The 24,604-nt window shown below is 45.2% G+C and overlaps 1 protein-coding gene across 1 annotated transcript in view; it reads right to left on the reverse strand.

Annotated features, from left to right (window-relative positions):
• Positions 1–17,606, reverse strand: part of LOC124775496 (lysosomal acid glucosylceramidase-like) — an 86,789-nt gene extending 69,183 nt beyond the window's left edge. The window contains exon 1 of the mRNA XM_047250330.1: positions 17,538–17,606. Within this exon, the coding sequence (XP_047106286.1) occupies positions 17,538–17,589 (52 nt within the window). The 5' untranslated portion in view covers positions 17,590–17,606. The remainder of the gene's footprint in view (positions 1–17,537) is intronic.
• Positions 17,607–24,604: the final 6,998 nt, after the last annotated feature.

Genomic DNA, 24,604 nt, shown 5'->3' on the forward strand with positions numbered 1-24,604 from the left:
GACAAAAAATGTGGATAGATGGCAGTATATACCTGCTCAGCTTGGTGTATAAAATCATTCCATTACTCCACTGATGGGATTGACAACTGACAGTGCATACTATCCATGCTCCATGGGTTTAAGTCCTGCAGAATACCTCCTTGTTCCACATGTAGTTATGCACTGTAAGTCATAAAAATGAAAAACGGAGTTTCCAAAGGTTTGGATGTGAGGATGACTACCACCTGGGACACCAAAACAGTGATGACGTACCTGGGTGCAATATGCACCACCAATATGAGGAATCAATCCTCATGATCACTTGGGAAAAAGGAAGACCAAGACATCGGCTACCCTGTCACTGTGGAAGATGAGGTTAAATGGGGGGATAATCACCTTCAGACAGTTGTTCGCAAGCACTCGATAATGCTACAAACTCCATATGATGTGATGTCCTCCATACTTTTGTCAATAAGAAAAACCTCCTCTTTTATTTCAACCATCCTGTATGTTGTAGGAGCTGCATAGTTTACACCATGCTATTTACAGCTTTCTATGGGAGCCAATGAATTGAAATGCGTTAATGTTGGTTTAGCACCTGAAACAGACCTCGAAGTCGTGGTGGAAAAACAGCATGTTGCAGCAGAAAAACAATGTATCAAACTACTTATGAAAGGAACCCTCTGTTGTGATTGATAATCTGTGGGATATGGTCCTCCTATAGTAGAGGAGATGAAATCTTACACTGGTCTGTGCAAGCAACTTTGATCACTGGCCACCTGCTCCAACGAACCAACACCTGTATATTTAATAGGATCGCCACATACGATTGATGTTGGCATACAGATGGTATTTGTTTTCGATACATTAGAATAGAGGGACACAGTAATATTTCATCAAGTTCTCTACCAGGTGACATTTGTGAAGATTTTATAGTTCTTAGTTGTTGTTTGTTGGATGGTACAAAATAATGAGGAGGGAGAGAATGTTTGGTGACAGACATCAATGCACCCTGAGAGGCGCAGATCTACTTCAGACTGCAGTACCTCTATGTAGTTTGGAAATGAACTTCAAAGCAGTTGCAAAATCTTCACCCTTCTTCCAAATCCCATATGATATGAAGTCTCCCTAATTTTCCCAACAAGAAGCAGCACCATAACTGCTCATACTGTCTTTTCTATCACCTAGTGTTACAGGAGAAAGTTTCGTTTGGCGCTGGCCTTGCACATTGTACACCATTGGTGGAGCTACGACAACTTGTTCCCATTTCCACTGTGTTGTCAAAACATCGTCCTGTTGTATTAACTCAGTTCACGCTGTTTCTCCATGAGATGCAGAAGGTGGTATATATAGTGCTCTCTGACTTCTGTTTGGTTCCAACATAAACTGGAATGATCACAAGGGCAAAGTTGCATGGAGGTGGGGCAGAGGCTGAGGAACAGTTACAAGATGCAGAGGGACTGTCTAAAATTATGCCGGAGTTTTGCTGTATGGGCTCATTAGCGGATAGGTCTGAAAAAGTTAGGCAGTCGGTGAGAAAACTTGGATTTTATGGTCGAGCGGGTGCTCATAAGCCACACATCATGCCGGTAAATGCCAAACAACGCCTCGCTTGGTGTAAGGAGCGTACACGTTGGACGATTGAACACTGGAAAAAACGTTGTGTGGAGTGACGAATCACGGTACACAATATAACGATCCCATGGCAGGGTGTGGGTATGGCAAATGCCCAGTGAATGTCATCTGCCAGCGTGTGTACTGCCAACAGTAAAATTCGGAGGCGGTGGTGTTATGGTGTGGTCGTGTTTATCATGGAGGTGGCTTGCACCCCTTGTTGTTTTCCATGGCACCGTCACAGCACAGGCCTACCTCCTTGCTTCACACTGTTGAAGGGCAATTCAGGGATGGCAACTGAATCTTTCAATACGATCGGGCACCTGTTCATAATGCACGGCCTGTGGCGGAGTGGCCTGGCCTGCACAGAGTCCGACTTGAATCCTATAGAATACCTTTGGCTTGTCCGTCCTCTGTAGCTGAGTGGCCAGCGCGACAGAATGTCAATCCCAAGGGCCTGGGTTCGATTCCCAGCTGGGTCGGAGATATTCTCCGCTCAGGGACTGGGTGTCGTGTTGTCCTAATCACCATCATCATTCATCCCCATCGACGCGCAAGTCGCCGAAGTGGCGTCAAATCGAAGGACTTGCAGCCGGCAAACAGTCTAACCGACGGGAGACCCTAGTTACACGACATTTTCTTACTTTTGGCTTGTTTTGGAACTCTGACTTCGTGTAGGCCTCAATGACCGACGTCGATACCTCTCGTCAGTGCAGAATTCCATGAAGAATGGGCTGCCATTCACCAAGAAACCTTCCAGCACCTGATTGAACGTAAGCTTGCGACAGTGGAAGCTGTCATCAAGGCTAAGGGTGGGCAACATCATATTGAATCCCAGCATTGCCGATGGAGGGCACCACGAACTTGAAAGTCACTTTCAGTCAGGTGTCCAAACACTTCACATAATGTAGCAGCAGCATGAGTAAGCTGCAAATATAATTTCGTGATGAGGGTAACAGTATTACGAGCTTACACCGCCGGCGACGTGCACCTGCAGTTTCGGTCTTTTAATACATACCCCCACGATCACTGTCGGAATTCAATGTCACAGTATTTGTGTGGAAGAGCATTTCATTCGTAACATGGATATCGTTAGCGATACTTTTATGTGCCTGTAAAACCAAGATTGCTTTTTATGCAGGGTGACAGTCACATAACCTTTGCGATCAGATTTTTAATACCTAGTCGACGATTATGTCTCACTTCCGAACACACACGGGTACCATTCGCAAGGAAAACAAATGGAGCACATCTATCCACCTCGGATTTTCGCTCAATATTGTTTGGTACCACCAGCATTCTGTCATTGGCGAAGCATTATACTTAGTAGGGAATGTGTGATAGATTCGCTGTGATCAGCAGGCTTGTAAATTATGTGTTGGGATGTAAAGTTCAAATGGTTCAAATGGCTCTGAGCACTATGGGACTCAACTGCTGAGGTCATTAGTCCCCTAGAACTTAGAACTAGTTAAACCTAACTAACCTAAGGACATCACAAACATCCATGCCCGAGGCAGGATTCGAACCTGCGACCATAGCGGTCTTGCGGTTCCAGACTGCAGCGCCTTTAACCGCACGGCCACTTCGGCCGGCGATGTAAAGTTACTGTGGTCAGTGTTCCAATATGTGCAAAGAAAAATACTATAGATTTGATATGGAAAACAGCGAGACCAATGAATCTATAGCCGCAAAAATTCTTGGTGGAAAATTATGTCCAGACATTAGGAGGACATAGATATTGATATTTCAACGTGAGATTCATCCCAGAGCCAGAGCCATCAGGAGATTCCCGACACTTCGCTCACTGTCGAATGTCACCAGACTGGTGTCTCAATCGTAACATTTAACTGTAATTACAGTGATAAATATGTGAACAACTCTGCTGGCTAGCTAGGTCCGTGGTAGAGGTAGCCAGATACTGGAAAAAAATTGACATTTCTCACGAGCGGAGGGTACAAAGAAACGTTCCAGCTGGCCAACTAGTCGGTTCTTGCGAGGGAACCAAGTCCTTGCAGTGGCCCTCATGGCGCTCTCTATATAGCTGAATAGTGAACTAATGCTCATTATGCGTGGGGCTGTCTTTGTAGTTGCGTATATTGCATGTATTCTCTGAGTAAAACTGAGTGATTCAATATCGATAACTGCCAAGTGTTGGCACTGGACGTATTGATAACAGTCGAGTTGCTACCACTGCAGTCATCCCCATATGCCCTCCGTGGCAGGGATGGTGCACTATGGCAGACACATATGTCCACAACTGTTGATGCAGTCACAGTTGCAGTTTTCTCCAGCCACTGAGTGTTGAACTGGTGGTGTACAAGGGGATGTGCGCACTGAGTGTGAACATCTAGGAACTGAGTGGGGCACATGTATGAGTGTTATCAATGATCTCATGCATCTAGCCTTGACGACTACTAGGATCGTGGTTTAGTGCTTCTCAGTACATTGCAAGCACTCTGTCTTGTAGTGGTATTTGTTGTTATTACTGTACTATTACTGAGGGTAGACCCTGCCCTCCTCTTTCTTTATCCTGGTGCATCTGAGAAAAGAAATTTAGGAATGCTATAGTGCTTTATAAAATACACTTAGCAGACCTTTAGTGGTTGGGAATTCCACAATTGTAACAGTGTAAATTCACACTACAATTTTAAATTCCAACTATCATTTTACGCAGCACCGTTTCCAACATCAAATATCCGACTGGTGAATTTATTGTTTCCAATAATGGCAATATGAACACACACACCTATCAAAACCCTCCACAGATTCTTTAAGGACATAGCATGCAATTGAGCTGAGATTTGGAATTCTCAGCTACCCCCAACGTGATGGATGTCCTGTCAAACGATGTAACTGTGCCAGTATCCTCCAACACGAGAAAAGGGGCAGAAAAACCAGAAGCGTATGAAACCAGGCAATTGCAGGGTCGAATCCTAGTGTCCACCAGTAGGATTCCATAGAGGACATCTAATTTAGTTAATTTGTCAATCAGTCTGTTAGAGTGGGAGAATATCTGCAAGACATCCGCAATTGGTGATTTACCAGGTATTCACTACTTTGTTCAGGAGAACCGAGGGGTTTTCGTTGTTCGTTGTACACAACACACATTTGCTGCTCAGAGAGGGAGAGAGATGAAGCATGTGACCATGTGTTTTGATAGGAATTTCCCAGGTACCAATATCAAAAAGTTGCCACCACTTCATGCATTGTTCAGGGGTGCGAGATCGAAGGAGGCTGACATCCAGTCCATAGTCAGCAGTATTTAGTATCTTGATCTGAAGTTAGGACACTGGACGGGTTTTGACCTCTGTGGCGGCGCCTGGATGATACCTGTGTGGAAGACCCTAAATGGCAGTTACTGTACTGCTCTTATTTCTATTCCTCAGTGCTTACAGTTATTACATCATGGGAAATGGGGGTGAGGGTACAGATGTGAGCACTACCCAAGTGGGGGATCCTTGTTGGCCACAGACTGGTTAAATGAAGACTATACACCAACATATTACTGACATTGATCAGAATTTCATGTCTTGAGATCCTCTCCAGCACAGATTGCCTTTTTGCCACCGATTTTTTCTGGGAGAGTTTTTGAGGGAGGGATGAGGGATGGGGTTGGGATGTCCTTTGGTGGTGGAATTGTGCGCTAGCGCAGTGGATCCCCACATGTCAAGGTGAACACATACACTAAAATATTCCAACAAGATAACACTTCCAATCTGCAGCAGTGTTGGTTGGTTGGTTGATTTGAGGACGGGGACCAAACACCGAGGTCGTCAGTCCCATAGTATTAGGGATGTATTAGGGATGGATACAGAAGGAAGTCGGCTGTGCCCTTTCATGGAAACCATCCTGGCATTTACCTGAAGCGTTATAGGGAAATCACAGAAAATCTAAATCAGGATGGCCAGACATGGGTTTGAACCATCCCCCTCCAAAATGTGAGTCCAGTGTGGTAACCACTGGGCCACCTCGCTCGGTCCAGCAGTGTAATGACGTAATTAGGACATTTAGATGCTGGATGTGAGCTTTTCCCACCAAATAAAGAGAGTCGACCCCCACAAACTGAGTTTTATAATGTCATGAAATCCTTCCTCCCTAGCACCGATTGAGTCCTTTTCCCACTGAATTCCAGGTGGGCGATGGAAGGGGGAGTGGGGCAATGGGAAATGACAGCTTGGGGATATGCCAGAGGGAAAGGAGCTAATTAATTGACCGATAAAAATAATTAGAAATTAATTTGATATCAAAAGGGTGCTTGCATCAGTGAAGAGGAGGGAAAAGGGGTGGGATGGAAGAAGCAGGATTGGATGGCTGTGGGTTCCTCAGAAGGAGAGATTATCCCCAGGGGATTATAAATCAATTTCCAGGGGGTTATAAACCAATTAACAGAACGAGAGGTTAAGGGGAGTGGGAGAGGGCAATAAATCAATTGAGTTGGGCCCTGAATGTATGCTTACCCCTGAATGTATGCAACCCACACTAACAAAATATGCTGATACCCCCCATGCCCTACTACTTCTGTGCATTGAGCAACCAATCAAGGATACCAGGGGGAAATGTATAAAGTAAATTAAAGTTCAGATAAAAAAAGCTTTGAGTTTGGCCGATGATACTGTAATCCTGTCACTAACAGAAAAAGACTTACAGGAACAGTTGGATGGGAGTATAGCATCATGAAAAGAGGAGATAGGATAAATATTAAAAGAAGTAGGGCAAGGATACTCAAATTTAGTCGAAATAAATCTAGGGATGTTGAGGGAATTAGATTAGGAAGTTGGGCACTAAAAGTAGTAGTTTTGTTATTTAGGCAGCAAAATAAATGAAGATGCTGATGTAAGGAGAACAGAAAAAGTGGGGTGCAATAGCATGAAAAACTTTTCTGGAAATGAGAAACTAGTTTACAACCAATACAAATTTAAATGTTGGAACGTCTTTTCAGAAGATGTTTTTCTGAAGTGTATTCTTGAACAGCACTGAAACGTGATTCAGACAAGAAGGAAACATAAGCTTTTGAAATGTGGTGCTTCAGAAGAATGCTGAAGATTTGAAGGATGTATCAGATAATGCGGAAGTACTGAGTCGATTTGGGAAGGAAAGATATTTACTTCACAACTTGACTAAAAGCAGGGACCGTTTGTCAGGACACATCATGAAGCATTAAGGAAATGTACTTCGGTAGTGGATGGAAGGTGGGGGAGGGCAAGAGGGGAAAAGCAGTTGAGAAAGACCGCGATTTAAATATGGTGCAATGGTGCAAGTGGCAGCAAGTTGGAGCAGTTATGTAGAGATAACGGACTTGTTGGATTAGAGTAGAGAACTGTATCAAACCAGTCTTCAGACAACTGCAATTTACGGTAGTATACAGTTCTGTAATGAAGTCTTCTGTTGCCACCAGTCGTCAGAATGATTTGATTCAGACTTCTTGGACTGTGCACACGTCTCCATTTGCACTAAACGTTTTCGGGTGTATGATGCATGTATTTCAATATCTGTCCTCCCCTACAGCTTTTGCACTCTAATGCCAAGGATGTTCTGTCTTACCACCGTAACACTTCTTCCGCCACCCTGTTTTAGTTAACATTTTCCACGTACTCCTCTCGTCGTCGTTTCTGCAGCTAAGCTACTCATTTTTTATCTTATCAGACAATTTTCATCATTCTTGTGTTAAACTACATCTCAAACAAATCGACTCCCTCCTTTTCTGGTTTCGAAATGAAAATATAATTGGGTCACAAAAATTGTCGGAGGTGAAAATTCCTGTGTAGAAGTTTTATAATGAAACTTTGCAATAGTTAGAATACACTAGGCATTTTCTAGTATGATAAAACACTGAGGAGCAGCCAGTAACTCGGCTTTCGGCGGTTGGTTTGAGCTTTTGCAAATAGGAGCCAACTTGTGAAGTCGAGGTATCGCATCAAAAGTGAGGTGCAGACGGAAATGTGTCTACAAAAATGTATTACGCTCTTTGGAACGTTCATGCAGGACGTGCCAACTTTCAGTAAAATTCTGAGCATTGAAGGATAGGTGGCAGTGAACTAATTATTTATCAAATTGTATCATACTGACCTTCACCATCATTTCATTTGTGTGCCAGACGGCATCATTTGTTATGCAAATTATCTACGGAATTAACAGGGGCGGTTTAAGGAGGAAGCGACACAAGTCACCGCTTGGTCTGCCAAGCTGAGAGGGGCGCCACAGGCGGCACGGCAGAGAAATTTGAGTGCAGGACCGTCAAATCAGTAGCGGGCGCTTGCGGCGCCCCTGTCTCACCAATAGAGGATTTGTATATTATGCATATCACAGTTGGTAGCGAAAAGTGACATTGATGAGAATGCACGCCTAATGACTAGTCGCTCGTGGGGAAAAGTCGTCTCGAAGCGGCCCTGGGGATTACCACAGCAACTGCAGCAAGCGACGAATTGCGGCAGTAAGCAACAAGTTGCTAGAAAGAGACGATCCCGTACGACAATGAAGAGCTTGGCGCGTGATTGCATACAGTTCTAATTGTCAGCCGATACAATATGGTCTTCCAGCTTTCACAACGTAGGCAACACTACTTTTAGAGCAGTTCGGACTCATTCTGCATGTCATGAGAAGATGAAATGAAATTAAAACTAGGGTCACCGACTCAGCTATATTCGGCTAAAAGTAGAGTACTATGTAATGCAATGATCTGTTTTAACAATTACAGTATGTTGATTCCTGTATGAAGTTTCTGATACCGTAGAGGCTTCGCTAGTATGAAAAATCCGGAACTAATGGTAAAGCGAACATCGCCAGTTGCGCTGCGTAGACACCTAGCCTCAGAGACTGATGGACCTCTTACTGATACTTTGGTTTCCCTCCGTCTGAAATGCACTGTATGTTGACACGGCCATTCATCACAGACATTTCGCTTTCACTGACAAATCGGTATCAGCGATCATACTGTAATTAATAAAAGCACATGATACTGTTCGTTATTCTGATTATTGTAGAGTGTAGCAGTGTCGCTTAATGAAGACGTATTTCGCACAATAGAGACAATACTCTCAGCTTTTTATGCTCCTTTTTAAATATGTTGATGCCGCTTCCTTCGTGTTAACAGGAGCACGAATTTAATTTGCTTCGCACACATTCGCAAGGCTCTTTTCTTTGAGAGTTTTTGAGCCCATATCGCTTCGTTGATTTGAATCCGTATGTCATACAATGAAAGTGTTCTTAAGAAAAGTTAGTCGTAAGTTCATAATGATAAGAAGAAGAGAAAGTTACATCCCCTCGTAATCTTTACAGGATAATGAAGGCTGGTAATGGAAAACAAAAACAAGTAAATCGTGTCTAGCTAATGACTTTCTCAGTTCGGTGTAAAAATAATTACAACTACTGAAGAGAAGGGCCGTCTAAATAATTCGCCTGCACTTTATTATGTCTGATCTACAGTCGATGAGTCTTCATATTATTCGTAACTAAGATTTTAGATCAACATCATTGGGCAATGGTTCAGAATTTCTGCTGCCAGTAAACGCGATGACAGGCGGTGCAGCCACGTCTTCGAAAGGTGAGCTCCACAGATGCTAGCCAGCTTAGCACGACGGCTGAGCAAACGAATTCCTCCCGTCGCTAGTGAAATGGCGAACTGGAAACATTGTAGAATGCGTTTTGCAACTACACGACAGTCAATTTACCTGCTGGTGTGGTTCATAATTGTCGTGCTAATTTCACTTGATATTTCGTTGTCATTTCAGATGAATAATCTGAACGATTCTGACTGATGGCGTAACAACGGGCTGTCAAATTCATTATTTGATAGCAGGAGGGCCATTCCACACAGAGTCAATAACTAATCTCGTATCTGACTTTATGAATCACTCTGTTAATCAACAATACCACAGTTAGGGCTTAATAGTGCGACCTAGCTAGCTCAGTGGCAACATGGCTCCCTTCTGCAAAGGAACGCTACGTTACCCCTCCGTTCTCATATCTCAAGGAGACTAAATACACTACTGGACATTAAAATTGCTACACCACGAAATGACGTGCTACAGACGCGAAATTTAACCGACAGGAAGAAGGTGCTGTGATATGCGGACCAGCTACCAATGGACCATTCGTAGTTGCAGTTTATGGCGGATCACGGCCCAGCGAACATAGGCCGGTGTGAGGTGGAGGTTACACCATTAAGTAGTGGTTTAGACTTTTTACATACGTACTGTTTGTGTTTTCCCTTTTTTCGTTTATAAATGTTTAGCTATGGTGTTCTTTTAATCGCCGGCCGGAGTGGCTGTGCGGTTCTAGGAGCTACAGTCTGGAACCGCGTGACCGCTACGGTCGCAGGTTCGAATCCTGCCTCGGGCATGGATGTGTGTGATGTCCTTAGGTTAGTTAGATTTAAGTAGTTCTAAGTTCTAGGGGACTGATGACTACAGCAGTTCAATCGCATAGTGCTCAGAACCATTTGAACCATTTTTGTTCTTTTAATCATTGACAAAGGTCTACTTAGGCACTTGTGGGTTTTATTGTTCTGAAGAAGGTATAGTTATCTACGCCGAAACCTAGGTTAACACTAGGTGCCTTTTACGCAATCGAGGCGGGTTTCTAGTTTTTTAATATATTAACCAACGATTCCTGACGCGCTGCGATGTTGAAGGTTCTTAGATCTGTGTATGATGCACTGGTGACAGTGGTCCCTCTAGACATGCAGTGCTCCAAAATGACGACTTCTTCGTCCCAAGAGAGTCAGCATAACCTTCCCTGCTGATGGTTCTGTTAGAAACTTCTTTGGTTTTGGTGATGAGGAATGGTGCCATTCCTTGCTCGCTCTCTTCGTTTCCGGTTGGTGGTAGTGAACCCAGGTTACGTCCCCAGTAACGATTCTTGCAAGGAAGCCATCACCTTCTCGTTCAAAGCGCCGAAGAAGTCCTTCACAAGCATGAACACGTCGTTCTCTCATTTCTGGAGTCAGCTGCCGTGGCACCCATCTTACAGACACTTTGTGGAACTGGAGCAAATCATGCACAATTTGGTGTGCTGACCCATGACTAATCCGTAAACATGCTGCAGTGTCATTCAGTGTCACTCGGCGGTTTTCCTTCACTATGGCTTCAACTGCTGCAATGTTCTGTGGAGTCACACTCGTTGTGCCTGGCCTGGACGAGGAACGTCTTCCACTGAAGTCACACCATTTGCGAATTTCCTACTCCATCCGTAGACTTGCTGCTGTGACAAACATGCATCACCGTACTGAACTTTCATTCGTCGATGAATTTCCCTGGTGCAAGTCGCAAGTGGGACGGCCATCTTTATACCGATACTGAGACGGTATGTGTGCATCTGCACTGTCCTGCCATTCTGCACGCTGTTCGTAACGCGCTTACCAACTTACAGGATAACGGCGCGAAATTTCGATTTGTTATTACATATTTAATGTTTTCATTTGACTCATCCTCGTAGTTGCGACACAAGGTAACCATGGAAACTTGAGAAGTCAGACCTGGAGATGCGGCAGAAGCGTTTAAGGAATTCGTATTTATTTATATTCGTAACATGAGCATAAGTGTAGTTTGATCGTTTAATGTGAACACTGGGTTATGTTTCAAGTTATACAGCATCTCAGTTTCTTCTAGCAAGCCAAGAACGCGAACTTTAGTCTGCTGGTGAAGTTTCCTTCGTACGGATCCCACTCTTATAGTTGCTACAAATTTTATTAGCGTACTACTGCAATAGCTCGGCGTAAGTTCATGTGCTAGATCACAATTCTCTACACGTTCTCTAAGTACATCTGTATTCCACAGAAAGCTCTAGGAATTAACTTAATGTGACAGACAAGACTATTTGCTGGTTGCGTCAGACAGGACAATTTGTGTCTGTTGATCGAGCAGCGTCGGCGTCTCGTGCAGGCGTAACGTCGGAACTCTGTGCTGCTGACTCGGGGAGACGGCGACCCTGACCGCGATGTCGCAACTGCTGAGGAGGCGTCTTCCGTAGATTACCGCAGCGGGCTGCTCGCGTCGCTCTCGTAACTCTGCAACTAGTTTTTCCTAAGATAAAATCTCATCTTTCATACTCTGAGGCACCTTACTTCATAGTCTAGGTACTCAGCCAGGTATCGAAGCGCGGACCCCCACATTTGCCACCAGTCTATATGCCATAATCCGGCGTGGGTCAAAAAATACTTACACTACTGGCCACTAAAATTGCGACACCAAGAAAATGACGTGCTACAGACGCGAAATTTAACCGACAGGAAGAAGATGCTGTGATATGGAAATGATTAGCTTTTCAGAGCCTTCACACAAGGTTGGCGCCGGCGGCGACACCTACAACGTGCTCACATGAGGAAAGTTTCCAACCGATTTCTCATACACAAACAGCAGTTGACCGGTGTTGCCTGGTGAAACGTTGTTGTGATGCCTCGCGTAAGGAGGAGAAATGCGTACCATTACGTTTCCGGCTTTGATAAAGGTCGGATTGTAGCCTATCGCGATTGTGGTTTATCGTATCGCGACATTGCTGCTCGCGTTGGTCGAGATCCAATGACTGTTAGCAGAATGTGGAATAGGTGGGTTCAGGAGGGTAATACGGAACGCCGTGCTGGATCCCAACGGCCTTGTATCACTAGCAGTCGAGATGACAGGCATCTTATCCGCATGGCTGTAACGGATCGTGCAGCCACGTCTCTATCCCTGAGTCAACAGGTGGGTTCGTTTGCAAGACAACAACCATCTGCACGAACAGTCCGACGACGTTTGTAGCAGCATGGACAATCAGCTCGGAGACCATGGCTGCCGTTACCCTTGACGCTGCATCACAGACAGGAGCGCCTGCGATGGTGTACTCAACGACGAACCAGGGTGCACGAATGGCAAAACGTCATTTTTTCGGATGGGTCCAGGTTCTGTTTACAGCATCATGATGGTCGCATCCGTGTTTGGCGACATCGCGGTGAACGCACATTGGAAGCGTGTATTCGTCATCGCCATACTGGCGTATCACCCGGCGTGATGTTATGGGGTGCCATTGGTTACACGTCTCGGTCACCTATTGTTCGCATTGACGGCACTTTGAACAGTGGACGTTACAGATCAGATGTGTTACGATCAGTGACTCTACCCTTCATTCGATCCCTGCGAAACCCTACATTCAGCAGGATAATCCACGACCGCATGTTCCAGGTCCTGTACGGCCCTTTCTGGATACAGAAAATGTTCGACTGCTGCCCTGGCCAGCACATTCTGGCCGAGCAACCGGCTCGTCGTCACAATACGCCAATCACTACTCTTGATGAACTGTGGTATCGTGTTGAAGCTGCATGGGCAGTTGTACCTGTACACGCCATCCAAGCTCTGTTTGACTCAATGCCCAGGCGTACCAAGGCCGTTATTACGGCCAGAGGTGGGTCTTCTGGGTAATCATTTCTCAGGATCTATGCACCCAAATTGAGTGAAATTGTAATCACATGTCAGTTCTGGTATAATACATTTCTCCAATGAAAACACGTTTATCATCCGCATTTCTTCTTCGTGTAGCGATTTTAATGGCCAGTAGTGTATTTTGAAGCTCACACTCAAATCAGAGGTGACGCGGGATTTGAGGTCATCCGTCCGTAGCACGCAAGCCGCAGCCTGCAGCAGTGAGACGGGGAGCTGAGATTTTTCGGGCCTCTGTGGTTGGTAGAAATTTGACGACTGTCTTGCTGTGGAGGTACACATGGTGGTGATACGAAAATGAGGCTCTGGACTTACTTACTGGTCTTCTCGCCGGCCGCGGTGGTCTCGCGGTTAAGGTGCTCAGTCCGGAACCGCGCGACTGCTACGGTCGCAGGTTCGAATCCTGCCTCGGGCATGGATGTGTGTGATGTCCTTAGGTTACTTAGGTTTAAGTAGTTCTAAGTTCTAGGGGACTGATGACCACAGATCTTAAGTCCCATAGTGCTCAGAGCCATTTGAACTGGTCTGCTCTTAACGGTACTTCGCGTATTTACACTGAAAGTGAAAAAGAGCATAGACATTGGTTTATAAAACGACTCCTAAGACCCAATTAACGTAAGCGTAAAACACAGAGACGAGTTTCTGTAACCCCATGCTATTACACTGAAGCGCTAAGGAAACTGATATAGCCATGCATACCCAAATACAGAGATATGTAAACAGGCAGAATGCGGCGCTGCGGTCGGCAACGCCCATGTAAGACAACAAGTGTCTGACACAGTTGTTAGATCGGTGACTGCTGCTAAAATGGCAGATGATCAAGATTTAAGTGAGTTTGATCGCGGTGTTATAGTCAGCGCACGACCGCTGGGAACCAGCTTCTACGAGGTGGGGATTTTCCCGTAAGACCATTTCACGAGTGTACCATGAAAATCAGTAATCCGGTAAAACACATCTCCGACATCGCTGTGGCTGGAAAAATATCATGCAAGAACGGGACTAACGACAACTGAACAGAATCGTTCAACATGACAGAAGTGCAACCCTTCCGCAAATTGCTGCAGATTTCATTGCTGGTCCATCAAGAGCCGTCAACAAATGTCAGTTTGCGAACCATTCAACGAAACATCATTGAAATCGGTTTTCGGAGCCGAAGTCCCACTTGTGTACTCTTGGTGACTGCACGACTCGAAGCTCTACGTCTCGCCTGAGTCTGTCAACAGCGACATTGGACTGTTGATAACTGGATACACGTTGCCAGGTCGGACGAGCCTCGTTTCAAACTGTATCGAACGGATAGACGCGCACAGGTATGAAGACAACCTTATGAATCCATTAACCCTACATGTCAGCAGTGGACTGTCCAAGCTGGTGGAGTCTCTGTAATGGTGTGGGGCGTGTGCAGCTGCAGTGATATGGGAGCCCTGACACGTCTAAAAACGATTCTGACGGATGACAAGCATTTAAGCGTCCTGTCTGATCACCAGCATCCATTAATGTTCATTGTGCATTCCGACTAATTGGTGGTATAGGAAAATTCCCACATCATCACTGCCTCGGAGATGGTGTGTCCCATCGCTGGTGCGCCGACTATAACACCACGTTCAAATTCACTTAAATCTTGATAACCTGTCATTGTAGCAGCAGTACCGATCTAACAACTGCGCCAAAATTTTTGTCTTATATAGGCGTTGCCGACCGCAGAGCCGTATTTTGTCTGTTTACAGATTTCTGTATTTGAATACGCATGCCTATAACAGTTTCTTTGGCGCTTTTGTGTATTTGAACCTTATCTACACCTCACTTAATGTTCAAAATGGTTCAAATGGCTCTGAGCACTATGGGACTTAACATCTGTGGTCATCAGTCCCCTAGAACTTAGAACTACTTAAACCTAACTAACCTAAGGACATCACACACATCCATGCACGAGGCAGGATTCGAACCTGCGACCGAAGCAGCCGCGCGGTTCCGGACTGCGCGCCTAGAACCGCTAGACCACCGCGGCCGGCTTACTTAATGTACTCACTCAATTGACACTGAATTTAGACTATCCTTCTACAGGCTGAGGCTGTTGAATCAGACACGTACTCAAAACTACAGTATATTTCTTTGCTACACGTGACAAAACATAATGTCAAGTCCACAATTCAGTCTGATATTCACGAGGTGAGTAAGTGTGATATCTGACTAAGCACTGTGTATACAAAACGGCAAACCCCAGAGCTGTGCGACCGAACTCACATACATTAAAATTACACCAGGTAATTTTTTTCAGTATTTTAACTAAAACAAAATCATATATATAAAAGGAAATCTGACGATATTTAAAGAGGCGTGTTGTAAAGGACGCAAGAAACAGAACAAGTTTGTCAGCTATCGGATGTACACCTGAGCACTGCGTTATAGTGAAGGAGACAGAATACAAATAGATGGACAGAGACCTGAGTTCCCAGAGTAATATTCATTCTCTGTCGGCCTCCGCACAGGTTTTAAATTTCCTGGAACACTGAAACTGGGGTCCACACCGGGCCTCGAACCTGAGGTCTTTCGTAAGTATATTGTGGGTGATCGCCAGTGGAGCTTGCATAGCTCAGTCGGTAGAGGACTCACTCGCGCAAGGTAAAGATTACGTGTTCGAGTCCTGGCCCGGCGCACAGTTTTAATCTGCCATGGAGCTGAAAATTACGTAATTTTAAGGGAGGGAACTGGCAATCCGTTAGTTCAGGGCAAGATGTAAACCAGTTACGCAAATGAAAAATGATAAATTTTTTGTCCGACAAGGACAGCAGTAGATCTACAAATATTGGTCAAGCGCAGTGGCTCCCAATATGAGAGTAATTATCCCTTGAGAGATAAAATGAATTTCTTTAGGGGTAAAAACTAAACAATTCGATTATGTTTCAGTCAAGATACTAAATTTTCAAAAGATCATTACTATCATCACAATTAATATTGATTATATAAGTTATTAATAATTATTTTTTCTCAACTAGTAGCATTAATGCGGTGGAGATTACAGGCTCCTCGTATAGTCCACACATATTTTGTGCTGTGTCCCGTACATCGCTGATGATAAAAGTGAGATATATGCGCAACAATACTAAACATCTCAAGCAAACGTCTGCTCCAAGTTATAGATAGTACCTGCAGTAATCCAGAAATTTCTTCACTACTCGCTTCGAAACAGATAAATGAATTATTTGTGAGCACGACACTGTAGTAACTACATAAGGGCTACTACAGTGCTGTACACAGCTGTATTATTATCATTATCATTATCATTATTATTATTATTACCATTATTATTATTAGAGTCGCTGGACACAAAGCATTAACAGCCTGAAGTCGCCCAATTTCTGCCATTTCGGAAGTAAGGAGTGCAGCAACCAAGTGATTTACGAACAGTAAGTATAGCGCACACATCTGAACTTGTTTGATTTTAAATGGGGCTGCAGTGTGAAGGTAAAGCAAGTCCCGCAATGGAGAGGAGTTAGTACAAGGGAAGTATGTTTCGTAGTAAGTGTCTACCACGACTGTGGATAGTTAGCTTTCTTTTCTGAGAAGGAGTTGTGGGTAGCACTTGCGATGCACCACGAATTCCTTCGTCATTTGTTCTGACACACGCACACGTACACAGACACACACAAAACCCCGTACACACACAAACACAAACTAAATTTCATCTTTCATCATTTTAAAAATAAAAATGGTTCAAATGGCTCTGAGCACTATGGGACTCAACTGCTGTGGTCATCAGTCCCCTAGAACTTAGAACTACTTAAACCTAACTAACCTAAGGACATCACACACATCCATGCCCGAGGCAGGATTCGAACCTGCGACCGTAACAGTCGCACGGTTCCTGACTGCGCGCCTAGAACCGCGAGACCACCGCGGCCGGCAAAATAAAAAGAAAGAAAGAAAGAAAAATCTTTCAGTCTATAGTTTAGTTGCATGCTAAAGTTGGCGATAATGTGGGAGAGGGTAGCAACAGACGACAGAAGGGGTACTATCTGACCTCTGATTGCACTCAGGGGTAACGGTCTAAGAAAGGTTGGGAAACACTAGTCTCGCGTGTTATGAGAATACCGACTGCCCTTTGACCTAGAATCATAAAATTTGAAAAGATATAAGGTTTCACAGTATGCATAAAGGAAGAAACTGAAATTGTTAATTTGTAATTACTTCATATAAAATAATCTGTGTAGTACCCAGTACAAAGATTTGATCTCTGAGGAAGGTTCGTTCCAGCGCAGCCGCGCGGGGTTAGCCGAGCGGTCTAAGGGGCTGCAGTCATGGACTGTGTGGCTGGTCCCGGCGGAGGTTCGAGTCTCTCTCGGATGTGTGTGTGTGTGTGTGTGTGTGTGTGTGTGTGTGTGTGTGTGTGTGTGTGTGTGTGTCCTTAGGATAATTTACGTTAAGTAGTGTGTAAGTTTAGGGACTGATGACCTTAGCAGTTAAGTCCCATAAGATTTCACACACATTTGAACATTTTTGTTCCAGCGCAGTGTCCCGCACGTTGGCACCACTTACCGACATTCAGAGCCACCAGTAAGACTGCGGCCGTCAGAAGAGCGGCCGCCATGCTGCCGTGTTGTTGCGATCCCAGAGCCGTCCGCCACACTCGCTGAACGCCGATGCACTGCGGCTAGCGGGCACACGTGCCCTGGCACAGAAACAAGGATAACGGCTCGCTGACAATGCGTACACGACAAACGCGGCGAAATCGAAAAACTGGCAGTTAGGTATTATGAAATGCGAAAGGAGAATAATGTAGCGATGAATGTGAAGGCTATTCCTAGTTAAGTCTCGAAACCTTGTTTTAGGCAAAATCTTTCGCCTTTAAAATTTCTTGTTGCCTCGTATTAGCGACCAAAATCTCTGAATATTTATAAAAACCAGATAATCATTTCACAGTTAGTATCTGTCAACGTACATACACTAATACATGAAAAACTGGTCTGAAGATAATTTTTAGCCAATCGATCAGCTGTATGGGGATAAGCGATCCCTACACAAGCGTTTGGAAGGCCTACAAGAATGTTATCTGAGTGATACAAGCTTCAACATAGTCGCGAGTAGAACAATGATCCAGAAAGTGTCCGATAAATTTCTTTTATTTCCGTCTGTGATCCCAAAATTGGTTGGTCCTTAGACTACGATTTCGGTCAGCAATGACCATCTTTAGATCTATTGATGTTGCCACTATGGCTGCATTATATTAAGACATGCTATGAAATAGATCTGAAGATGGTCATCGCTGGCCGAAACCAGTAGTCTAAGGGCCAAACGATTTTATGATCATAGACGAAAAAAAAAAGAAATTTAGCTGAGTGTTCCATGTCGTCAGGCGACCAGTCACGTATTGTGTCAGGTAGACGTTATCTTTAACGAGCTAGGTGGTGCCGTGGTCAGACACTGCACTCGTGTTCAGCAGTGCGACGGCTCGAATCCCCAGTCTGTCATGCACCTTTAGGTTTTCCGTTAATTTCTTGACTCTCTTAAAGCGAATTCCGGGACGGTTCCTTTGAAGACCAACGATCGCTTTCTCTCCCTATTCTTTCCTAATCCGAGTTTCTCCTCCGTCTCCATGACGTAGTTGTCGGCGGCACGTTATACCCCCACCTTCCTTCCTTCTCCCTTTTGAGCGTGGTTCGTGGATCATGGTATCTTACAAAGAGAGAATGGAACTGATTCGGAAACAATAAAGTAGAACAATAACAATGCACGGAAGACCAAAACAGCAATAACTGTTATAAGCATTTATACGCGGTCAACATAGAGCTGTTACTGATTTGCCCATCATTCTCATTAACGTTCGCGCCATTATGTCATTATTCACACAAGATTTTCATCGCCTGGCGTTGCAATACATTGACGTATTTAGCAGCGATCCATGTAGTGTAAATCTGAACGTATTACTAAATTAAAGTTATTCGTCATTTTTTCTGTCTGTATGTGAAGGCTAATCTCAGAGACTATTGTAGGGATTTAGAAACGGTTTTCATCAGCATATTGACGGATTCCCTTGGACTGTGAGTGTATATACTTTATTACTCTAGTGATGACTGGTTTGTAGCACTCTGATCATCCAGAACATTATGACCACCGGCCTACTGTCGACATAAGCCCATCACCTGGCGAGGAATGACTGCTAGTCAGACACACGCACAACACATGTACTGTTAGTGAGCATGCTGTCCGTATGTACCATGGGGAAGACAGATGATCTATGTGACAGAGGGCAGATTATGATAGCCTGGAGATTCGGCACGAGCATTTCGGCAACTGCACGACTTGTCGGGAGTGCTGTGGGGTCTGTCTTCAACACGTGGCAAAACCAACGTGAAACCACATCCAGACGTCGTAGTGGTGGGCGGTCACCCGTCATCACAGATGTCGGACGCCGTAGGCTGGGCATGCTCGTAAAACAGGTCATGCGCCGAACTGTGGCGGGAATAACATCACGCTTTAATGTTGGGCAGAGTACCAGTGTGACTGAACACACTACACCGAACACTCCTAACGACTGGCCTCCGCAACCGACGGCCCATGCCTGTGCCGATGTTAACACCACGACATCGGCAACCACAACTGAAATGGTCACGTGACCATCGGCACTGGACGTTGGCGCAGTGGCAGAGTGTGGCATGGGCTGATGAATCCCCGTTATGCAGACGGGAGGGTGCGAATGCATCGTCTTCCAGGGGAACAGCTCCATTACTCCTGCACTGCAGGACGGAGACAAGCTGGGGGCTTCTCCGTTGTGCCCTGGGGAACACTCACATGGGCATCCATGGGTCGAGTGGAGCTCTTACAAGGCACAATGACATCGAAGAAGTATCGCACACTGGTTGCATTCCACGTACACCCCTGCATGGAGATCTTGTTTCCCGACGGCAGTGGTATTTTTCAGCAAGATAATGCACCATGGCACAAGGCCAGGAGTGTGATGGAGTGATTCGAGGAACACAGTGGTGAATTCCAATTGATTTGCTCCCCCCCCCCCCCCCCCCAACTCGCTAGATCTGAACCCGATCGAACACATGTGTGGGATCTGACATTACCCACTGCCTGCCCCAAGCTAAGGTCCAACGATCAACAGTAATTTTCCCTCGTTCATGGGCTAAAAGTTCATCAGTTGGATGAATTAGACGGTCATTTCAGTGGTTAGGTAGCATATGCCAGCTGTCAGATTGTACAACAAGTAACTCGTTTAATCACAATAGAATAGATTCTATACTAGCATTTTACATATATGTTAAATAAGGAGACAACCTTACAGAGGGAGCGATGAAGACGCAGATGGAACTGTTATATAAAAGACCATTGCCAGTTAAAATAACTCTATAGGTCTGAGACACGAAATCATGACTATAACACAGTTGCCCGTGGTGCAGTGTACAGTAAGTTATAGCCCATGGACACGAACAGAGGAGCATGCAGCCCTGATAAAACTGTGTGAGAGCAAGTGCGTGTCTCTGTTCCCGTAAGGAAATGAGTGGATTCTCAGTCCGTGACACCAACGTGGAAAAGTGGAGCACATATCACGATTTACGTGAACAAGAATGAAATTCAGTGTGCTGCATAACAGAAAAGACTTGGCGTCCTTTGCTAACGATTAAGATTTACTTCGTCTGCGAAAGAAGATATTTCCGCGCAGCGGTCCAGGCTACGGAAAAACTGCGAAGTCGGAAACACTCAAGCTCACAGCTAGCACAAGAGACAGGTGAAGAGATCTCCGCATTTTAAGTACTGGAAAATCGAGACACTTGTACCTTAGCGGCTGAGTAATATTAAGACAGAGTTGATTCACGGATGGGATAGATCATTTGTATGGGTGTCGACAATTGAAACAAAATATTTGTTAAGACGTGCCTCTTGCACGCCAGGCACTAGACTAGAACTAAACGTTTGGTGTGGTCCTAGTTAAATGATGGACTGCAGAGTGCTGATGTGCTCCTGAGTTACATGGGTGTTATACAACACAATTTGCAACGTCTTTGTCATCTTTAAAGTAGCCGATAAGTTGAATAGCTGCTGGTGGATGGCCGCTAGGTTGTGCTGGATCGAATTCCTAGCCTCTTCGTTCTGCTGTACTCTCAGTGGCAACACTGCGAATTTGCCTACTGGTAGCTAGGAGCTTATCCTCACTATGGGAAGTCATACACTACTGGTCATTAAAATTGCTACACCAAGCAGACATTAAGATGATAAACGGGTATTCATTGGACAAATATATTATACTAGAACTGACATGTGATTATATTTTCACGCACTTTGGGTGCATAGATCCTGAGAAATCAGTACCCAGAACAACCACCTCTGGCCGTAATAACGGCCTTGATACGCTTGATACAGAGCTTGGATGGCGTGTACAGGTATAGTTGGCCATGCAGCTTCAACACGATACCACAATTCATCATGAGTGGTGACTGACGTATTGTGTCGTGCCAGTTGCTCGGCCACCATTGACCAGACGTTTTCAGTTGGTTAGAGATCCGGATAATGCGCTGGCCAGGGCAGCAGTCGAACATTTTCTGTATCCAGAAAGGCCCGTACAGGACCTGCAACATGCGGTCGTGCATTATCCTACTGAAATATAGGGTTTCGCAGGGATCGAATGAAGGGTAGAGCCACTGATCGTAACACATCTAAAATGTAACGTCCACTGTTCAAAGTGCCGTCAATGCGAACAATAGGTGACCGAGACGTGTAACCAATGGCACCCCATAACATCACGCCGGGTGATACGCCAGTATGGCGATGACGAATACACGCTTCCAATGTGCGTTCACCGCGATGTCGCCAAACACGGATGCGACCATCATGATGCTGTAAACAGAACCTGGACCCATCCGAAAAAATGACGTTTTGCCATTCGTGCACCCTGGTTCGTCGTTGAGTACACCATCGCAGGCGCTCCTGTCTGTGATGCAGCGTCAAGGGTAACGGCAGCCATGGTCTCCGAGCTGATAGTCCATGCTGCTACAAACGTCGTCGGACTGTTCGTGCAGATGGTTGTTGTCTTGCAAACGAACCCATCTGTTGACTCAGGGATAGAGACGTGGCTGCGCGATCCGTTACAGCCATGCGGATAAGATACCCGTCACCTCGACTGCTAGTGATACGAGGCCGTTGGGATCCAGCACGGCGTTCCGTATTGCCCTCCTGAACACACCGATTGCATATTCTGCTAACAGTCATTGGATCTCGACCAACGCGAGCAGCAATGTCGCGATACGATAAACCGCAATCGCGATAGGCTACAATCCGACCTTTATCAAAGTCGGAAACGTGATGGTACCCATTTCTCCTCCTTACACGTGGCATCACAACAACGTTTCGCCAGGCAACGCCGGTCAACTGCTGTTTGTGTATGAGGAATCGGTTGGAAACTTTCCTCATGTCAGCACGTTGTAGGTGTCGCCGCCGGCGCCAACCTTGTGTGAAGGCTCTGAAAAGCTAATCATTTCCATATCACAGCATCTTCTTCCTGTCGGTTAAATTTCGCGTCTGTAGCACGTCATCTTCGTGGTGTAGCAATTTTAATGGCCAGTAGTGTATGTCGATGAACAAGAATGTCATGATTTTCAAGAACAAAAGACTTAGCATGATGGACGACCTTATTCCAGTGATCAGCATGCAAACGATCAGGAGTACCTAAAACTGTTTCCAGCACTGTTGAAGCAACTCTCATCCAGTCTCATTTAACACGGCGGGTGGTACGTACAAGAAATCCTCACTCGTACTAAAGCTACAGTAATGTCTCAGTTTAGCCGATGAGTCCGTAGGTGGTGGTACAAAGGACGTGTATTATAGCTGGCCACGCTTTCGCACCAGAGTTTTGCGACAATTTAGCCAGTCCATCCTCGAACTGACTTAATGAACCACAGCGCAGGAATTCTTTCTATCTATTACGTGGAGGTGCTCGCGAAGTTTTATGTCCCCTTTCAGAGTCGTAGTAGTGGCCTCGGATTCTGAAAGTGCAGTATTACTGTTTATTTTTTACATCATGAAGGGGAGGAAATTTTTTGGTTAATAATTTTTACGTGTTGTGCTATTATGGTGCGTTCATTTAAGAAACACCGTCAAATGAATTTGTTTACACTGATTGTAAGCTAACTATTAACGGTACGACTGTGTGGTCTACCGCGTGGCTAGATCAAAAGGCATCCCGTCGGCGACTACTCGAAATAGCGCACAGTTTATAACTTGAGCATACAATCGGTATAGTTCGTATAAGATCGTACATCCTCGGTTATGCCAAAGTTATTCTTTTGTTTATTAGTATCAGCGTTTCCTGGCATTGTAAGATTATTGTAAAATAGTATTTACTACCCGTAAATTCCTCCTAATGTCTGAGAGGCAAAAGGCAATTTTTCTTTGCAAGTATGTGTTAATAACCGTTACTTGTTTCGCACCAGAATAAATGTACTTTCCCTATGTATCCCTTTGCTGGTGTCGTGTGCGGCCGGCCGGTGTGGCCGTGCGGTTCTAGGCGCTTCAGTTTGGAACCGCGTGACCGCTACGGTCGCAGATTCGAATCCTGCCTCGGACATGGAAGTGTGTGATGTCCTTAGGTTAGTTGGGTTTAACTAGTTCTAAGTTCTAGGGGACTGATGACCACAGTGCTCAGAGCCATATGAACCATTTTTTTGTCGTGAGCGATTTCTGCATCGGCATCTCATCGCACTGGCTCTGAAAGCGCCAGATGGTCAACAGCCTCTGCTAGCTAGCGTGGAAACCTTGAATATGGCGCTTGGGACCCCACCTCCATGCTGAGAGCGTACGAAGAAGAGGAGGAGATCAGTGTTTAACGTTCCATCGACAAAGAGGCCATTAGAGACGGAGCACAAGTCGGATGAGGAAAGGATGGAGAAGGAAATCGGCCGTGACCTTTCAGAGGAACCGTCCTGCCATTTGCCTGAAGGCATTTCGGGAAATGATGGAAAACTTAATTCAGGATGGCCGGACGCAGGTTCGAACCGTCGTTCTCCCGAATACGAGTCCAGTGTGGCATCCCGTCGGCGGCTACTCGAAATAGCGCACAGTTTGTAACTCGCAAGTTTAACCTTGCTCCATAAGAGTTGAGGACAGGTCAGTATTTCATAACTTCCAACTGGAAACCGGATTCGCGGCTTTCTGCTCCTCTGTCATATCGAACAGCGGACTACTCGTGGCGCCAACGTGGCCGTGTCGCGAACTATGATGCGTCATAGCAGGCGGTACTCTGCGACCGGAGCTCAGGTATCGTACAGACGTAGAATAGATAGCAGCTCTACACATTTCGATACTTGCGCAGTTTTATGGTCTGTACACTTACCTATCATTTGGAGAACATTCGTGCATATGGACAATGAATACCGCAATCACGAAAGAAAGAACTGAAATGATCCTGAGAATGTAGAAGAAATGTTGCCTTGTACGCCGAGCGTTTTCTATTGAAAGCTCGCTCTCGTTGTCTCTTTTACACGATTGTGAATACCTTTACACCTATCGACAGCCTAGAAACCGGCAAAAGGAAACGAAGCAAACGTGTTACAGGAGAAGCTGATAAAATAGCTGTACTAGTCGCATTGGACCATAACCCACGGTTA

This window comes from Schistocerca piceifrons, chromosome 2 (assembly GCF_021461385.2).
Source record: "Schistocerca piceifrons isolate TAMUIC-IGC-003096 chromosome 2, iqSchPice1.1, whole genome shotgun sequence".
Taxonomy (NCBI): Eukaryota; Metazoa; Arthropoda; class Insecta; order Orthoptera; family Acrididae; genus Schistocerca; species Schistocerca piceifrons.